This window comes from Ochotona princeps, chromosome 22 (genome assembly GCF_030435755.1).
Source record: "Ochotona princeps isolate mOchPri1 chromosome 22, mOchPri1.hap1, whole genome shotgun sequence".
In the NCBI taxonomy this organism is placed as follows: domain Eukaryota; kingdom Metazoa; phylum Chordata; class Mammalia; order Lagomorpha; family Ochotonidae; genus Ochotona; species Ochotona princeps.
The window spans coordinates 19,499,671-19,517,079 of NC_080853.1; the positions used below are offsets into that span (position 1 = coordinate 19,499,671).

Genomic DNA, 17,409 nt, shown 5'->3' on the forward strand with positions numbered 1-17,409 from the left:
CCCACAGATCGACATGAGTCAATCCCCCCTGCACTCTGGAGTCCCCCTACCTGCCTCTGTTCCCTTGGAGAAGCCTGACCAGACCCATGCCTAATGACTCCTGTGAAATGCAAGTGGTTCCCAGGCCCCCACTAGGCTTACTGAATCAGACACTCAGGGACAAGATGGGACAGTGTTTGAACAAGCTCCAGAAGATTCTGCCACCACCCTGCAACCTCACTACCAAAAGTGCTTCCTGAAGCACCCCACCCCCCAGCAGTGGGGGGCCCCATCCAGACCTGAAGCAGGCTCTGCATTCTAACCAGCTGCCTGGAGATTCAGAAAGCCCTAAAAACACTTGGCCCAGCGCTTCCCAGGGAGCTGCTCATGCTTTTAGAGGTAACAATACCAACGCCCCTGATTGGCACCTAGCTGAAAGTCCTCTGTGGGCACTGCCTGACCATACCTTGCCACTACCCCGAGGTCACGTCCAGGCTGTCAGGTGGGGTGAACCAACACCATGGCAGCAGATGGAGGGGCACATGGACACGAAGGCTCCCACAGGATCAGAACCCTTGGCGGAAGCACCCTCTTCCCACTCCCCTAGGCGGGGCCCTGTTCTGCACAACCCTCGCACTCAGCCAGGATCCCTCCTCTTAATTACAGCATTTGTGGCTCACAAAGGCTGTGGGCCGGGAAAGGAATCAACTTACCACGCAATTGCTCATTCCCAATTAGTGTAAATTAGCATCTGCCAGGATAATGCCGGGAGCTGGAGCTGGCTCCTGGCGGCCTGCGCTCCATCTGCCTAATCCTCAGCGCTCTCTGCTGTGCCTGCAAGCACCAGGGACCATCCCCCACACCCCCAACTTTCGGACCCAGTGCCTGCTGGGAGCGGCCAGTGGAGTTTGTGCTCAGTGGTATGGAGGTCTTTGGCCAAGCACCTGTGTATCACCCAACACTGGGCTCCAAGGGGGGCTGTGCCCTCCAACCCTGACCCCAACCCTGTCCCTGGAGCCCAGAAACCTAAAGGGGGTGGGGGGCATTGATGATAGCATATGAGGCTGTGTGGCCCCTGGCCTTCTGGCACGTGAGTGACCGGTGGGTGTTCTGCCCTCCACTCAGCTTCTCCATCCTGAGGGGGCTACCTCCAGATGCCAGGACTTTGCACATACGATTCCCTCCACCTGTATGCTGCTGCCCATCTTCCTCCATTCTTAGGCCAATCCCATGCAATCTGCCGGCAGCAGCTCCACATGGGTTCTTACAACAGGAACAACAGCTCTTATTTCTTGAACACCACTGTGTGTTTTACCCACAGTGCCTCATTTCAGTGGCACTATACTAGGCAATGGCATTATAGCTCTTCCCATTCAGCAAACAGCGACACTGGGACCCAGAGAAGTCAAGGCGCCTGCCCAAGGCCACACAGCCAGGATTGGCACCCACGGATTGGGCCACGGAGTCCATGCCCCTGCTCCAGGGCAGCCTGCCAGACCCGGGAGAGCACAGTGCTTTCCACACAGGGCGCCAGCCTCTTCACTAACACTCAGCATCACTACCTGCAAGTGTGGCCTGTTCACTGTGGACTGAGGCCAAGGGAGATCTCAGGGAGTCCCAGGGCCCTTCCAGAAGCTCATGGAGAAGCACATTGTGATCAAACTGTGTGTACATTTCAAAGTTTTTTACACCACAAATAAACCTTTTAATTCTGTTTTCTCACCACCGTGTTGAGGTTGCCTGCACTTGAGGATGCCTGGATAGACAGCCTGGACTGATAGACTGTCAGTCTTAGCTGGAGAGGCCGCTGCTCGCTTTTATGCCAAGAAGGGAGGCTCTGGGTCTCCTGCCCTGGTGCTCCACTCCAGAGAGAAAGCATAGGGGCCACCTGAGGCAAGGCAGGCCCTGGGGCCCCGGCACACCCTCCCCATGCCAGCCCTTAGCACTCACTGGCTTCATGATCCAGGTGATGCCCGGGTTCTTGCGGAACTCCTCCACGAACAGGTGGTACTCACAGGGCAGCTCGAAGGTTTTGGGGAAGAAGTCGCACTTGGCTGCCTCCGGCTTCCCCACCTCACGTTCCAGCTGCTTTCGGAACCGCTTCAGGTTCTTCACCATGTAGTTCTTACGGGTCAGCTGGGTGGCAGCAGCCGGGCAGACCATGGACCCTCAGGCTCCCGACCTATCATCCCTCCAGCCCCGCAGCCTCAAGGCCTGCTGGTCTACACTCACGCCCACTCCACAGGTGAGGATATTGAGGCCTAGAAGCCTCAGCCAGTCACCTGGAGTTATTCACCAAGGGAATGACCTGAAGGGTGCCTGGCTCCAAAGTTCATGGTCTTAACCACTCACGTGGGAGACCCGGATGGAGTTCCAGGCTCCTCCCTGTCTTTAGCTCAACCGAGCCCTGGCTGTTGTGAATATTTAGGAAGCGAATCAGCAGATGGAAGATCTCACTTTCTCCCCCACCCATGCCTCTCAAGTAAAATAAAAAGTGTTCATTTAAAAAAAAAAATTATTTGAAAGAGTTAGGGAGAAGGAGAGAGAACAACATCTCCCACCCACTGCTTCACTCGAGGGCCGTAGGGGCCAGCGCTGAGCTAGGCCAAAGCCAGGAGCCTCATCCGGTTCTCTCGGGTTGCGGTAAGGGCCCAAGCACTTGGGCCTTTTCTGCTTTCCCCAGACTATATTAGCAGGGAGCTGGGGCGGGTGGGGAGTGGAGCAGCTGGAACAAGAACCAGTGCCCAAATGGGATGCTGGGGTATTGCAGTCTGCAGCTTTACCTGCTACTTCACAAGGGTGGGCCCAATAAATAAACTTCTACATTAGCCACTAGGCTACTGTGCAAACCTCCTCCTCCACTGGCTCTTTCTGGGCCTCTGTCTGTCTTTAGACCTCAAATGCCCCCACCTGTTTCCCCCAAGACCTGTAGCTCCCTAGGCACCTGTTTCTTCAATTCCTAAACCCTCACCACCCCCAGCAACCTGCCAACCAGAACCCCCACTGAGGACAGTTGGCTCCTGAGCTGGGCTGGGGGTTCCTGCTCTCATGCCCCAGGGCCCTGAGGGGCTCACCTCATAGTGGTTCCGGAAGTGACTGATGCGTACGTGCTCATCCATGTAGGTGTGGTCAAAGTTCTCCCGCAGCCAGCTGACATCACACCAGTAGAAATCCCACTCCCCTTCACTGTGGGATGGAGGACATGGTCATGACCACAGGGCCTTGCTGGCCGCCGCTGGGCTCCCAGGAGGGCATAGGAGGGCACAGGGGGCCATGGTCGGCCGCCAACCACCTGAACTTTGTTAGGCTGAGAACGAACGCTAGGATAAGGTGCCCATGAAAATCCAGGAAGCTGTCTGCCCTTGAACCAGCAGCAGGTGTGTCCACGCTACATCCCCAGGGCCTCTTGGCCTCTCTGGATGGGGCTGGGAGCAGACCATAGCCCGCATCCCTCGCCATGCACACCCTACCCCCACCCCCTCAGCCAGCCTCACCTGCTGCTAGCAGCCCAGCCACCTGTGCAGCATCCGGAAGGGAGAACTGGCAAGCCCTTCATGCAAGTGAGGTCCTTGTGAATCCCTTGTGAATCCCTGGGATGGCCACGGTCATTCGTGAAGCTCTTGGAGGGGACGGCCTGGCTCAGGGCGGGCACCAGATGCACCAAGACCCACCCATGCTCCTCTGGCCTCCAGCTCCCCAACCTTTTTTCCTTCACCATGCCAGGGAGAGGGGACAGGAACCCAGACCCAGCCACTGAATCTGGGTGTGGCTGCTGGAGTACAGGGACCAGGAGCTTGGGAAAGATGCCATAGGAAATGAAATGGCTCCAGTTTGTTTGTTTCCAAGTTAAAAATGACTGCAAGCGAAGGCCTCCGTGTGTTTCTCTCTGTCCCAAGGGACAGCACTAGTGGGGGCCTGGTGTACCGTGTCTATGCAGGCCCCCATGGCATTCCTGCATGGGCACATGCGCATGCAAACACAGTACTCAGCACCATGCGGCATGCTTTTGGGCTTTCTGGTTGCTCATACTTATGGTTTACCCTGTGCTAGACCCTGTTTCTAAGCACTTTACAAATGTTAACTAATGGGACAGAGTGATGACTCAATTGGCTAATATTCCACCTGCAAACTCGGGCATCCCATATGGGCACCAGTTCATGTCCCAGCTGCTCCGCTTCCCATTCAGCTCTCTGCTTCTGGCCTGGGAAAGCAGCAGAGAATGGCCCAAAGCCCTGGGACCCTGGAACCCTGCACTCATGTCAGAGACCCAGAAGAAACTCCTGGCTTCAGATCGGCTCAGCTCTGGCTGTCACAGCCATTTGGGGAGTGAACCAGCTCTCTCTAAATCTGCCTTTCCAATAAAAATATATGATATATTAATATAATATATAATATATATTATATATATAAACCCACCCACCATCACAGGTTCTGCTATTATACCCATTTCACAGATGAGGAAACTGAGGCAAGCACAGAGAGGTTAAGGAACTCAGTCACGTTCCCATAGCTAACAGGAGGCACAGCAGGATCTCACCTCAGGCCACTGGGTTAGCCTGTGGTTAACCCAAGCATTGTGGTTGGCACCAACCCCACCTGTCTCCTGGCACACGCTTACTTTTCCAAGCATCCTTCTGTCTGGGAGAGCTATCTATCCCTGTGACAACTGTGAGTCAAGTGCAGCCAGATGCGAGGGATGCACCCTCTGTGTGCTATCCATCTTCCTGTCCCCAGGCGTCTGGCTGACATTCCTCACCAGCAGCAGCCATGCTGACCTGTGGGCGGTGTCTTGGAGAGGTATGGACCCCGAGGGGAAGCTGCGGGGAGGTTGAGCAATGCCTGAGATGACCAGGTGGGCAGGGGTGGGGACACGCCACCCTAGGAAGCCCCGAGAACCTTCTGTGGCTGATTTGTGCCCATGATTGCTGGGTAGGGAGGCAAAGATGCCCCAGCCCGGCTGCTCCTCTGAGGGGCCTGCTGAAGGGATTGTCCCTCATCCTCATTGCGACCCCCAGTGTTACAGAGAGGTACTCCACTCCTGGCCCACCAGAGCTGACAGCCTCGTGCCACGCTGACTTTTTTTTTTAAAGATTTATTCATTTTTTATTGCAAAGTCAGATATACAGAGAGGAGAGACAGAGAAGATTTTTCATCCAATGACTCACTCCCCAAGGGGCCACAATGACTGGAGCTGCGTTGATCCAAAGTCAGGAGCCCAGAGCCTCTTCCAGGTCTTCCACCCAGATGCAGGGTCCCAAGGTTTTGGGCCATCCACAACTGCTTTCCCGGGCTACAGGAAGAGAACTGGATGGGAAACTAGGCTGTCAGGATTAGAGCCAGTGCCCATATGGGATCCTAGTGCGTGCAAGGCGAGGACTTTAGCCGCTAGGCTACCACGCCGGGCCCTCTCTGGAATTTTCAGGGCACCATTTAAGTGGCTCCTCAGTTCCCAGGGTCTTCTGAATGTTGCAATCTGTACTTGGTGGTGGTGGTGGTGGGGTGCTCAGTGATAACAGAAGACAGGCCAGGCCTCACTTTGAACTCCAAGGCTGGGGGCATGGGGCAGGGAGAAAAGCTCTGTGTCGCTTGCGGGGGGCACTGTGTGGGACAGCTCTGTAACTGTCAAAAGCTTCACGGTATCATTTAGAAGGGTAATAGCCATGTCTTTATTTTCATATAGACCGGAAAGCAAGCAGACGTAGGCAACAACCCTGCCATCCCACAGACAGTATGGCACGTTTCTTTAGTTGAGTTAAACAGTGAGTCGGTCTTGAGGAAAATCTAAACAGCACATGCCCCGCGCAGATGGCGAGGCACGAGGGGACCGAGCGACGGCGGAGTCAGGAAATACCCACTTCCCCACGGTGCCCTGAGTTGTTCATGAAAACCCGGGGCCTGGGCTGTCTCCAGACTCCCTGTGCTTGGGCTGCTGCCTCGGGCACAGCAGGGCTACTGACTGCCTTCCTTCTGCTGGTGGCAAACTGCCGGGGGGCCAGGCACAGAGCCGCTGTGGATGCTTCCCTGGCAGACTGGGACTTTGTCCAAATGCTTCGTTGCTCTTTGCCACCCCGAGGCCTTCCTGGAGCTGAGGTGATGCTGCACGGGGACCAGCAGCCATAAGTCAAGAGCCCGGATTCAGGTCCTGCCTGCTGGGCGACTGTGCTGTCCTGTCTGTGCCTCAGGCTTTCTGGCCATCACAGTGGACTTCAATAAACAGGAGTGATCTTAGCGGACAGTGCGATGGCTCAAATAGCTAATACTCCACCTCCAAACGCTAGAATCTCATCTGAGCACCTGTCCCAGCTGCTCCCCTTCCCATCCAGCTCCCTGCCTGTGGCCTAGGAGAGCAGTCGAGGACGGCCCAAAGCCTTGGGACCCTGTGCCTGCGTGGGAGACCCAGAAGAAGCTCCTGGTTTCTGGCCTGGGATCAGCTTTGCTCCAGTCATCATGGATATTTGGGGAGTGAACCAGCCAGTGGAAGATCTTTCCCCCTGTTTCTCCCTCTTTCTATAAATCTTCCTTTCCAAGGAAAATAAATAAATGCTTTTTGAAATAAAAGTGATCTTATTTACATGGATGGGGGTAGAGACAGTGTTACTTTGCAGAAGAATGCCACCTCATAAATGGGGAATGACTGAGAGTCACTGCTGTGGCCGCGGGGATAAAAACAGCAGATCCATGCAAGGATCCTCTAAGATGCTGAATCCTTGGTGTTCAAGTTCGTTGATGCTGGTGCCACTTGTGACACAAGTGTCTCATCGTGGATTGCCAGTTCAAGTCCAAATGCTTGGACTGCAGCATCTATGTGGGAGACTTGGATGATGCTCCTGGCTCTGGTTTGTCCCAGCCCTGGCCGTGGTGGCCATTTGGGGGATGAGCCTGAGGATGGATCTCTCTCTACTTCTCCCTTTCTGTAATTCTGTCTTTCAAGTAAATGGATAAATCTTTTTCAAAAAAAAAAAAAAAAAAGGAAGAAAGAAAATGAAATTGACATGCTGTTGATTAGAAAGATTCAGGTCTAAAAACAAAGTAACAAGGCATAAATGACAAAATAGTTTAAAAATTTCAGGAAGTGAAATTTAAAAATGTTCAGGAAGTGAAAGCATGCAGTTGTGAGAGACCAAGCTCTACTTTTGTTTTCTCCAGGGCCTTCTCTCTACCATCAACACTCGGAGCCGGTGCCCTGAGCAGGGAGCCTGGGGAAGGCTCTGCCCCTACCAGAAAGCAACAGACAACTCAGGGTTGTGAACTGGCCCAAGGGTCCTGGAGCACTCGGGGGAAGGTCTGCATGCTGAACAAATGTGTGAGCAAAAACACCCCGTCTCCGTTGCTCCCTGTGCACCCAGGGACCAAAGGAAGCCTCTTCTGATACTGGGACTAGCAAGATCATGATGGAACCAAGCAGGCAGATCCCTGGCAGGTGCTATCATCAGTGTCATTCTTATCATCATATTCTCTCCAGATCCCAAAAACAGGATTCCACTGTCTTGGATCCTCTGTGTCCCAGCTTGTCCTGGAAAGCCAGCCCCTAATTTCCTTGCGGGATAGTTTATGGTGTGCGGCTCCTGCTGGACCCTGGCAGTGGGTAGCATTCTCTCTCTCATTCCTTTACTCACTGAGAGGTCACGAGCATTGGATAGGGGATGAGCTGGACAGTGAGGCAAGGTGCCAACACTAGGCCACACCCCTACAAGTTGAGAGTCTGCAAGCGGGATGTTTTTTTCCCACCACTTTGTGTCCAGTTTTCTCATTGGTAAGAGGAAGGCACTGATAGCATGGATCTGGACGATTGGCTGGCAGGAGTGAAGGACATCGCGCAGGTGAAGTGCCAGAAAAGAGGTTCAGTGGCTGGTAGGAAACAAGCCAAAAAGTTCATGCAAAATGGAATTTTAAAATGCAATCAATTCTGATTTAAAACCATTCTGAAGTCCATGCATATTTTCCCTAGACCCCTCTTAACATAGGATTTCAGAGCATTTTTTTTTTCTTTTGCAGCAAATTAAGCTTAGTGTTTAACTCCATTTTCCACGAACTGTCGAAACCACCCTCATCACCACCGAGCTCCGTGGCAAGGCAGCCAGGTCCCTCTTACATCCCATGTCTCTCTCCCCCTTCTTCTACCATGACAGAATTCTTAGCCTTTTCTGAAATAAACACATTGTGCCGAGTCCCTTGTGGTTGGTTCAGTTCCAGCCAGCGAGTCCTGAAGGGCTCCTGGGTTACGTTCTCCTGGGCTGGGACAGGGGAGCGGGAGGCGTGCGTTCCTTCTAAGGGGAACTCACGGGGAGGGGGGACGGGGGCGGTGGCCAGGAGGGCAGGGCCTCATTCAAAGGAGAGCCACTTGGAAAGATGGAAACAGATTAAGAGATGCTGCCTTCCTCCTCTGAACTCCCTGTGTAGCCTTTCAAGGGACAGAGAAATTGCCTGTCAAAGCCTGTTTTACTCTGTGACTCGGTTAAGTGACTCTCAACCCGACTGATATGAGCACTCGACCTAATACAAGCATCTGCTGTGCGGCACACATTGCACCTTGATTTATCTTTGCATTCCCAAAGCCCAGCATGCTCGCGCGCGCGCGCACACACACACACACACACACACACACAAATGCAGAATTTGGGTCAAGAGCACACAGTGGCCAGGGGGCATGGTCCTAGGTCCACTGCTGGAGGATTCAAGGCAGTGAGAGGACAGTAGCTGTCTTCCTTGTTTCTACGGAGAGCTGCAGTATACTGGCTGTGCCGTAGCTACACTGAACTGGGCTTGGGTCCCACTCCAAGCCTTACATGCTGGGTGACCTTGAAAATCAGGCTTAGAGATTCTGAATGTGAGCCTGGCTCACAGGATGGCAATGAGGCTTTAAGACAGATGGCACTGGTAATGTCCCTGACACACTGAGTCTAGACAAATGCCACAGCCATTTTGCGTCCTGGTGGGCTCCTGGGGAATGCTGGGAAGCAGGGGTAAGGTTGGGGAAGCAGTGGGTGTCTTACTCCTTCACTTCCACCCATCCTGGCCTGTGGCGAAGGACATCCATGAGCGTGTTCATAAGTGTGGTCTTGAACCGGATTGATGCTCTCTGCTCTCTGCAAGACAACACAGTGAGTGGAACATAGCTCAGCATCAACAATGTGTTTAGCATGGCCCAGGGGTAGAAAAGGAGGCGCGAGGAAGGTCAGTCAAGTTCCACAAAAACAGAATTAGTGCATTTCACAATTCATCATCCCAGTGTGACAACACCCAAAATAATCAACTGGAAGATTATAGAATCTTGAAATGATTCAAAAGACAATCCTTTCATCCAGCGCTTACTAGGTGCCAGGTACGGTGCAGTTGCTTTACATGAAACCTGTCTAATTCTTTTTTAAAAAAAAGATTTATTTATTTGAAAGCAGACTGGCCCAAATCTTTGGACCTCTGCCTTTCAGAGGAAGCTCCAGGCTCCTGGCTTCAGATTGACTCAGTTCCAGCCAATGTGACCATTTGGGGAGTGAACCAGAGAATGGAAGATCTTTCTGTCTCTTCTTCGCTCTGTAAATTGTCTTTCCAATAAAAATAAACATATCTTTAAAAATAAATAACTACATGGCAGAGTTACAGAGAGAGAAAAGGAGAGACAAAGACAGAGAAAGAGAAAAAAAAAATCTTCTATCTGCTGGCTCACTCCCCAGATGGTTACAACAGCCAGGTCTGTCACGTGGGGTGGAGGGACCAAGCACTTGGACCATCTTCCACGGCTGTCCCAAGTGTACTGGCAGAAAGCTGGGTCAGAAGTGGAGTAGCCGGGGCTTGAACCAGCACTCAGCTATGGGATCCTGGCCTTACAAACAACTACTGAATCCACTGTGCCACAGTGCTGGCCTGTGAGTTTTCTCTCAAATGGTGAAGTATTTTCAAATCCCTTTTCCTGGCAGTCATTTGGAAAGTTGAAACAAGTGCCTTTTTCACTATTCCTCCTACGAATATGATTAAAAACCCAAGACACTCTACATAAAACAACCTAAGAAGATTGAGAGGTGGAGAAGACACCTCAGAAACAAACAAACAAACAAAAAACCAAGCTGGTGGATTTCCTGAGTTTCATTTTCACCTCAAATATCCCACATCTGGAGATAAAAGGCCAGTAACCCAGAAATACCAGTGAGTGCAGAAAACAAAACAAAACAGAACAAAACAAAAACTCACCATCTGCAGCCAGAGGACCAAGAAATGACCCGGCACCACAGAAGATTCAGACAACAACTGCTCTACACCATCCAAACCCCAGAAAACACCTGTGACTCACTACCAAAAACCAAGTGGGGAGTCAGGACAAGGCATCCCAACACCCTCATAGGGTGGTGTCAAAGAAGGGCAAAGACAGATGCAGGGCTTTCATCCCCGCCATGCTCACGGTGACAGTGGACACCACACATGGAGCCTGGATGTCCTTCTCCACGAAGGGGTAAGAAGCAATCAAGAGTGCCCCCTCCTATGGAATGATGTCAGAGTTAGGAATCATTGACACTGAGTTTGGAAAGACAGTAGAGAGAAATCAGTCAAAATAAGAGATTAGCTCACCGAAAAAGCAGTAAGATGGACAAACCTTTATGCCAAAGGAAACACAAAGACGATTCTGCTGCCAAGATGAGGAATGGTACAGGAGGTGTCACGTTAGATCCTACAGACGCAAGATGACAACCCAACAGCTGACAACCTCAATGAAATGGACTGGTTCCTTGAAAAGCACAGATGACCACAATTCACCCAATGTGACAGAAATTATTTCAATAGCTCTGTCACCATCAACGAAGTTGGATTCATAATTCTTACAAAAGAAATCTGTAGGTCCAGATGCTTTTCCCAGAGAAGTCTCCCAAATGTTTAAACAATTAGCTTGCCTGCACACGATCCCTACCAAAAAAATCCAAGCAGAGGCCTCCCGGATTTGTTGTGTGAAGCTAGTACTAACACATCAAAACCAGGTGAGGATGGAGCACAAACAGAAAACTGTAGACCAGTGTCCCTTGTGAATACAGGTGCAAACAGCACTCAGTCAAGCAGAATTCTACACCGCAACCAGTCAGTCCAACTCAATAGCAAAGCTGACTCAAGATCATTTCCTGTGACTATCAGGAAGTGTCTGTGGCTGGACCCTTGACCATGGAAGCAGGTCATTGATCAACAGCTCTGGAAGTCTCCCAGCTCGCACCAGCACTGCTTGGCTTCTGGCGAGGGCCTCTTGGCAGGTGGCACCACAGAGCAAAAGTGGGCACAGGTGGTGAGCAGGTGCAGCTTGAAGAGCAGGAAGGGAGGCCAATCGCCAATCCCCTCTGCCACAACCCACCCTCATCCCTGCACAGAATACAGCCAAAGACAACCCGGTCAGTGGATGGACCTGGGTCTCTCTTGCCTTTCAGTGGGGTGAGCCCCTCAAGTCTCTTTGACCTCACCCCTACACACAGTTAATTCCCTGCCTCCCGGCAATCCCCAGGGGCACCAAACCCACTTGGCCATGGTGGCAAGAACCTGTCCACTTCCTACCAGGAACCGGCGCCCATATGGGATCCCGGTGTGTGCAAGGTGAGGATTTTAGCCACTAGGCTACCACATCAAGTCTCATTGTTCCACTTTCATCCAACTCCCTGCTTGTGGCCTGGGAAAGCAGTTGAGAATGGCCCAAAGCCTTGGGACCCTGCACACATGCGGGAGATCTGGAAGAAGTTCCTGGCTCCTGGCTTCAGATCTCCTTGACTCTGGCTCTTGTGGACACTTTGGGGGTGAGCCAGCGGATGGAGGATCTTCTCTGCCTCCCCTTCTCTCTGTGAATCTGACTTTCTGATAAAAATGAATAAATCTTGGGCCCTGCGCCTTGGCCTAGCAGCTAAAGTCCTCACCTTGAATGTGCCGGGATCCCATACGGGCGCCGGTTCTAATCCCGGCGGCCCCGCTTCCCATCCAGCTCCCTGCTTGTGGCCTGGGAAAGCAGTCGAGGACGGCCCAGAGCTTTGGGACCCTGCACCCGTGTGGGAGACCTGGAGGAGGTTCCTGGTTCCTGACTCCTGGCTTCGGATTGCCGCAGCACTGGCCGTTGCAGTCACTTGGGAAGTGAATCATTGTATGGAAGATCTTCCTGTCTGTCCTCCTCTCTGTATATCTGGTTTTGCGATAAAAATAATAAATAAATCTTTAAAAAAGAATAAATCTTAAAAAAAAAGGTGGGGGAGGTGCAGATGGAGAAGGTCGTTGCTGCTGGTGGTGGTAGCAGGAGGGACCTCAAAGAGAACACAACCTCCAGAGTGTGTGAACCAGATGGACTCCCCCACTCTGCCTGCCACTCACCAGTCTTCAGTGACATCTACACTGCTCATTCCCCAGCTCTGGGCAAGTTGGCTCTATGGGAAGCCCTAGAGGGCCTGACTTTGGCAGCCGGGTTACTGGTGCAGAGCGAAGCGGAGGACCAGAGCTCAGGGGACCAGCAAGCCATCAGTGCTTGCAGGCTTGCTGAAGGAGCAGGAGGAAGCTATCGTGATGAGAGAGCTGGCCCTGGTGTCCAGTCAGTGCTGCGACTGACAGAGCCTGAGATCGGTCGTGGGCTGGCACTCAGCCTCTCTGAACTCCAGCACCCCCATCTGTAAAATGGACACAATCCTAACACTTCAGACAGTGTGGGAAGGATCTGATGATACAAGGAAGGTGATTGCCCCAGGATCGAGCACGTGGTAAGTGCAGGCTTGCTTATTAGTAATCATACTGCCATGAGTATTGCTGTAGATCCTGAAGCAAGGGAAGAAGGGCTGGAAGATGGGAGGGAGGGAGCCTGTAGGTAAGAACTGCAGCTCCTGTGGTTAAGTGGGATCACTCACCTTTCTTTCCCCTTTGACACTCCATGACCCTTCAGATTTGGATTCTGCAATGAGAAAAGGAAAAGGGTGCAATTGGTTTTGCATATCCATCCTGCCTTCCCAGCTCAGATTAAACATTCAGGGCACTGGACTCCACAATGTCCAGGACCTGGTTTGGGCTGGCCAAGTTTTTGTGGGCCATCCTGTGCTCGGCAAGTCAAGTCCAGAATGGGTCTCCTGTTCTTGGGGTGAATGTCCCTCTATCCGAGAGCCCTCTGCACCCTAGGTTCCCTCCACACACAGGGGTTTCGCCAGTGCCTAGTCTTCCATGCCCCAAATGGTGAATCCTGAATCCTGGTTTTGAGGCTCTAGGAAGGGACTCTGACCACCCCCCACCCCCAGCTTGAAACGGCAGATGGGACTAGGGATGCAGGAGGGGGAGGGGTTAGATAGACCTTCCCAGCCATCAGTGGGTGTTGTCCTGCTCCACCAACGCCCACACAGCCTGGGCCTCCGTGCTATCTCCAAGCAAATGGAAGTCCAAACCAGTCCTGGGCCAAAGGACCTTGGCATCAGATTTGCCATGCGTGTTCGTTTTCTGTTGCTGGGTGGGAAAATGACCACCCACTGGGTGGCTGACAACAATGTACATTCACCATCTCTCAGTTTCCATGGGTCCCAGCAGGCCCACGTACCCAGGTCAGCTGGAGCCTATGCTCAGGTGCCCAGGGTCAAGAAAGACTCTGGTGATGGCTGGCAAACTAGCTCTCGTGTCTCAAGCTATTTAGATCTCCACCCACAGTGTTTTCCAGCTCCAGGGTGGAAGTCCTGCACCTTTTAAATTGTATGTATTCAGGCACCTTTGATGTGCGGTGCTGCTGTCACCAGTATCTCTTTCATCTTGCAATGCTTTGATGTTAATAAATGGTAATCAGCAGAAAGGCCACCCACAGAGATATCTACATCTTTTCTCTCTCTCTCTCTCCTGTACCCATGGTACCCAACACAGAAAAGGGGGGGGGTTCAGGGTGCAGGTGGCATTAAGGGTTGCCCATCCGCTGACTTGAAAACAGAGTGCTTTCTCTGGATGGTCGGGGGGGTGCTCCATGTGGGAGGGGTCCTTCAATGTGGCTGAAGGAGGCAGCTGAAGCCAAGGGGCTGGCACTGACAACAACAGGGGACCAGGAGCTACAAGATGGGGTGGGGGAGGGCAGCCTCTCTGAACCAACAGAAGTGAAAAAGTGAGCTCCCTGCCTGGAGTCCCCTGAGAGCAAGGCAGGAAGAGGGAGGGGGCACAGGGCTGGCTGCCTGGCTCAGCTGGCTCCTGCTAGCCCAGCTTCATGCCTGCCTGATCCCGTTCCTCACTCCCCCTCCACTCCCTGAAGGATTCCCAGCACGCCTCTGGAGGGGCTGAGATCCAGGCTGGGGTCCATGTTAGCTGGACCTGGGAGCCTGTTTCAATGCAGTGCACACATACACCCTGCATGAGACCAACCTCCATGGCCCACCTGACGTAAACTCGTGTTTCTATTTCCCCTGAGTCTTTTGGAAGAAATCACAACATGCTCAAAGTATAGTGATCTGTGCTTCCCTCTTCAAAAACGACAGAATACATGGGGCTGGCGCATTGCCTCGACTGGCTAATCCTCCACCTCCAAGCGTGCATGGGTGCCAGTTCTCATCCCAGCTGCTCCACTTCCCATCCAGCTCCCTGCTTGTGGCCTGGAAGGCAGTAGAGGACAGTCCAAAGCTTTGGGACCCTGCACTTGCGTGGGAGACCCAGAAGAAGCTCCTGGCTCCTGGCTTTGGATCAGCTCAGCTCTGGCTGTTGCTGCCACGTGGGGAGTTGACCAGTGCATGGAAGTTCTTTCTCTCTGTCTCTCCTCTCTGTAAACCCGCCTTTCCAATAAAAATAATCTTCAAAAAAAGAAAAAATAACAGAATGCAACAAAGCAGTTTTCACGCAGATGTTCGTTCACAGTGGAGATGCAAGGTCAGTGCCTCCCACAGCCACCTGCAACTTGTCCCTCCTCTCACACAAGCTAGTCAGGTGGACAGACAAGGATTCTTCCCATTGATGTTTAGTTTCTGCTTTTACAATACCGAAAAAACTGCCATGCATCCCAGTCTGTGTTTGAATAATTATCACTTTTAAAAATATATATTTATTTATTTTTATTGCAAAATCAGATATACAGAGAGGAGCAGAGACAGAGAGGAAGGTCTTTCATCCGGTGATTCACTCCCCAAGTGGCCACAACAGCTGGTGCTGCCCCGATCCGAAGCCAGGAGCCAGGAGCTTCCATGCGTTGGTTTACTCCCCAAATGGCAGCAACAGCCAGGAGCCAGGAGCCTCTTCCAGGTCTCCCACACAAGTGCAGGGTCCCAAGACTTTGGGCCGTCCTCTACTGCTTTCCCAGGTCACAAGCAGGGAGATGGAGGGAAGCAGGGCTGCCGGGATTAGAACTGGCGCCCGTATGGGATGCTGGTACATTCACAGTGAAGACTTTAGCTGCTAGGCCACGACCCTGGGACCTGAATAGCTATTACTTTTTAAAATTGAGAATTAGACGAGATCTGGTGCGTTCAGGGTGGTATGGCCGTAGACAATAAAATTGAGAATTAGATCAGGATCATCATGGTGGTAACAGAGGCAAAGAATAGCACAAATTCAAGATCTACTCCGAAAGCTGGAAGCAGACCCTCTGGAAGGCGGAGGAGGCCAGGAGGAGTCTCAGGGGCCAGTACAGGCCCAGTGCTGAGCACAGCCGCCTCCCAGAGCCGAGTGCCAGGGTTCGGGCCCTGGCTCCTAACTCATCATTTCTTCTCAGGCACACCCTGAGGGGCAGTGGTGACGGCTTAAGTAACTGGGTCCTGCATCAGCTCCTGGCTACAAACCAAAATATCGCAGGCATTGAGGGAGTCAGCCAGAAGAAGGGAGCTCTCTCCCTCCCAAGCAGACTTCATGTTTGGCTCACCCCAGGAGGTGAGTAGGTTCAGTACTAGTCCTTTAGTGACAGCCACCAGATGTCCACCATGCAGGACACTGGGGACACAGGGAAGCAACATCTCAGACTAGATCCCAATGTCTCACGAAGAGGACATCAATCCCAGGAGTCCTGGCGAAAGGTTCGGACCCTCGGAAAGCACACAAGCTGGATCTGTAGTAAAGCAGGACTAACGGCATGCCGCTGCCGTGCAGCAGAGGCAGAAACACAGTAGAAACAGCAGCTGGGCCTGGGGAGCTGAATTCTAGACTCATTCATCGTCCTGCTTTTAAAATGGAAAAGCTGGGGCCAGCGTGTGGTGCAGTGAGCGAAGTTGCCAGCATCCCACATCAGACCACTGGTTCAAGTCCCAGCTGCTCCACTGACAATCCAGCACCTGGGAAAGAAGCAGAGGACGGCCCAAGTGCTTGAGTCCCTGCTACCCATGTGGAAGATCTGGATGGAGTTCCAGGCTCCTGACTTCAGCCTGAGATAGCCAAGGTTGTTGTAGCTATTTGGGGAGCAGAAGTAAGATCTCTTATGTGTGTGTGCCCCCATTAAAAGGTACGTCTTTATTGTACATTTTATTTAATATTTAGAATGGAGAAGCTGGTCTGTGCTCTCCTAGAAGGGCTTATCTGACTTACAGGTCTCCTGGGCAGACCTGTAAAGGGTCAGCCTGTACAGGCGGTCATTCACATTTTTTAGATGGATGGGTGGATAGGTGGGTGGGTGGGTTAGTAGATGGATGGATAGGCAAGTGGCAGGCTGAAGGAATCTCTAAGATCTGCTCCAAGTCAGATAATTTGAAGGAATGAGTTTCCCTAGGGTCAGAATAACCTGTGCATGCAGGTGAGGAGTCCAGAGTATTTTAAACTTCCGGCCAGCATGCTGGGCTCACGGGAAGGCACAGCCGGCGAGCCTGAGTTCAACTTTTTCTACTTCTACCGGAATCGCTCCTCCAGGACAACCCTTGCCCAATCCCAGGCTCTGAAGCTCTCAGCAGCGTCTCTCCCTCTCCCTGAAGACTGTGAAAACATCTGGATTGGTGGCGCTCCTACCTTCTGCCGCAACATGACCCGGTTCTCCAGGCCCCCCCACCCCCACCCTAACGGCCACCGCGCTGGATGCCAGCGCGTGCATCCCGTTGCCAAGGTGCCGGACGGCGCCCGGTTCGCCGCTCTGATTGGATGAGCAGAATGCACAGCTCTTGGGTGGGGGGGTGCGCGGGCGCAGGTCCATCCCGGAGGCCCTTGGGTGGCCTGGCAGTCCCTGTCCCGCGATGTGGGGCTCTCGCCCAGAGCCTGGCTGTTCTCCACGGACACCGCCCAACACCGCCTCCAGCTGCCCCTGAAAACTTGCCGTTGCTTTTCATGAATCCAGTGGAATTCCATGCCCTTCCTCGGCAAAATCCCTAAGAGGTGCATTGGGACAGGGTCACTTGGTAATCTTTAAGCTCTGGCAGTGGCTTTGTAATTCTTAACCAGCAAGGGTACGCCTGAACTTGCTCCCTGCCCTGCACCTGACCAGCAGAGACCACCGGGGCGTTCTCTGCAGACCAATAGCTCTTGCAAACACTCACTGGCCTTGTCCCGCCCCACACCCAGCCTCCCTCGGCT

At 52.7% G+C, this 17,409-nt stretch overlaps 1 protein-coding gene across 4 annotated transcripts in view; it reads right to left on the reverse strand.

The window, feature by feature from the left end:
- Positions 1 to 16,946, reverse strand: part of TTLL9 (tubulin tyrosine ligase like 9) — a 37,554-nt gene extending 20,608 nt beyond the window's left edge. For all 4 annotated transcript variants that reach the window (XM_058679378.1, XM_004586015.3, XM_058679377.1 and 1 more), the window contains exons 1-5: positions 16,852 to 16,946; positions 12,825 to 12,868; positions 8,973 to 9,065; positions 3,054 to 3,165; positions 1,930 to 2,115 (exon numbers count right to left, since the gene is read on the reverse strand). In XM_058679378.1, the coding sequence (XP_058535361.1) occupies positions 1,930 to 2,115; positions 3,054 to 3,165; positions 8,973 to 9,065; positions 12,825 to 12,868; positions 16,852 to 16,866 (450 nt within the window). In that variant the 5' untranslated portion in view covers positions 16,867 to 16,946. The remainder of the gene's footprint in view (positions 1 to 1,929; positions 2,116 to 3,053; positions 3,166 to 8,972; positions 9,066 to 12,824; positions 12,869 to 16,851) is intronic.
- Positions 16,947 to 17,409: the final 463 nt, after the last annotated feature.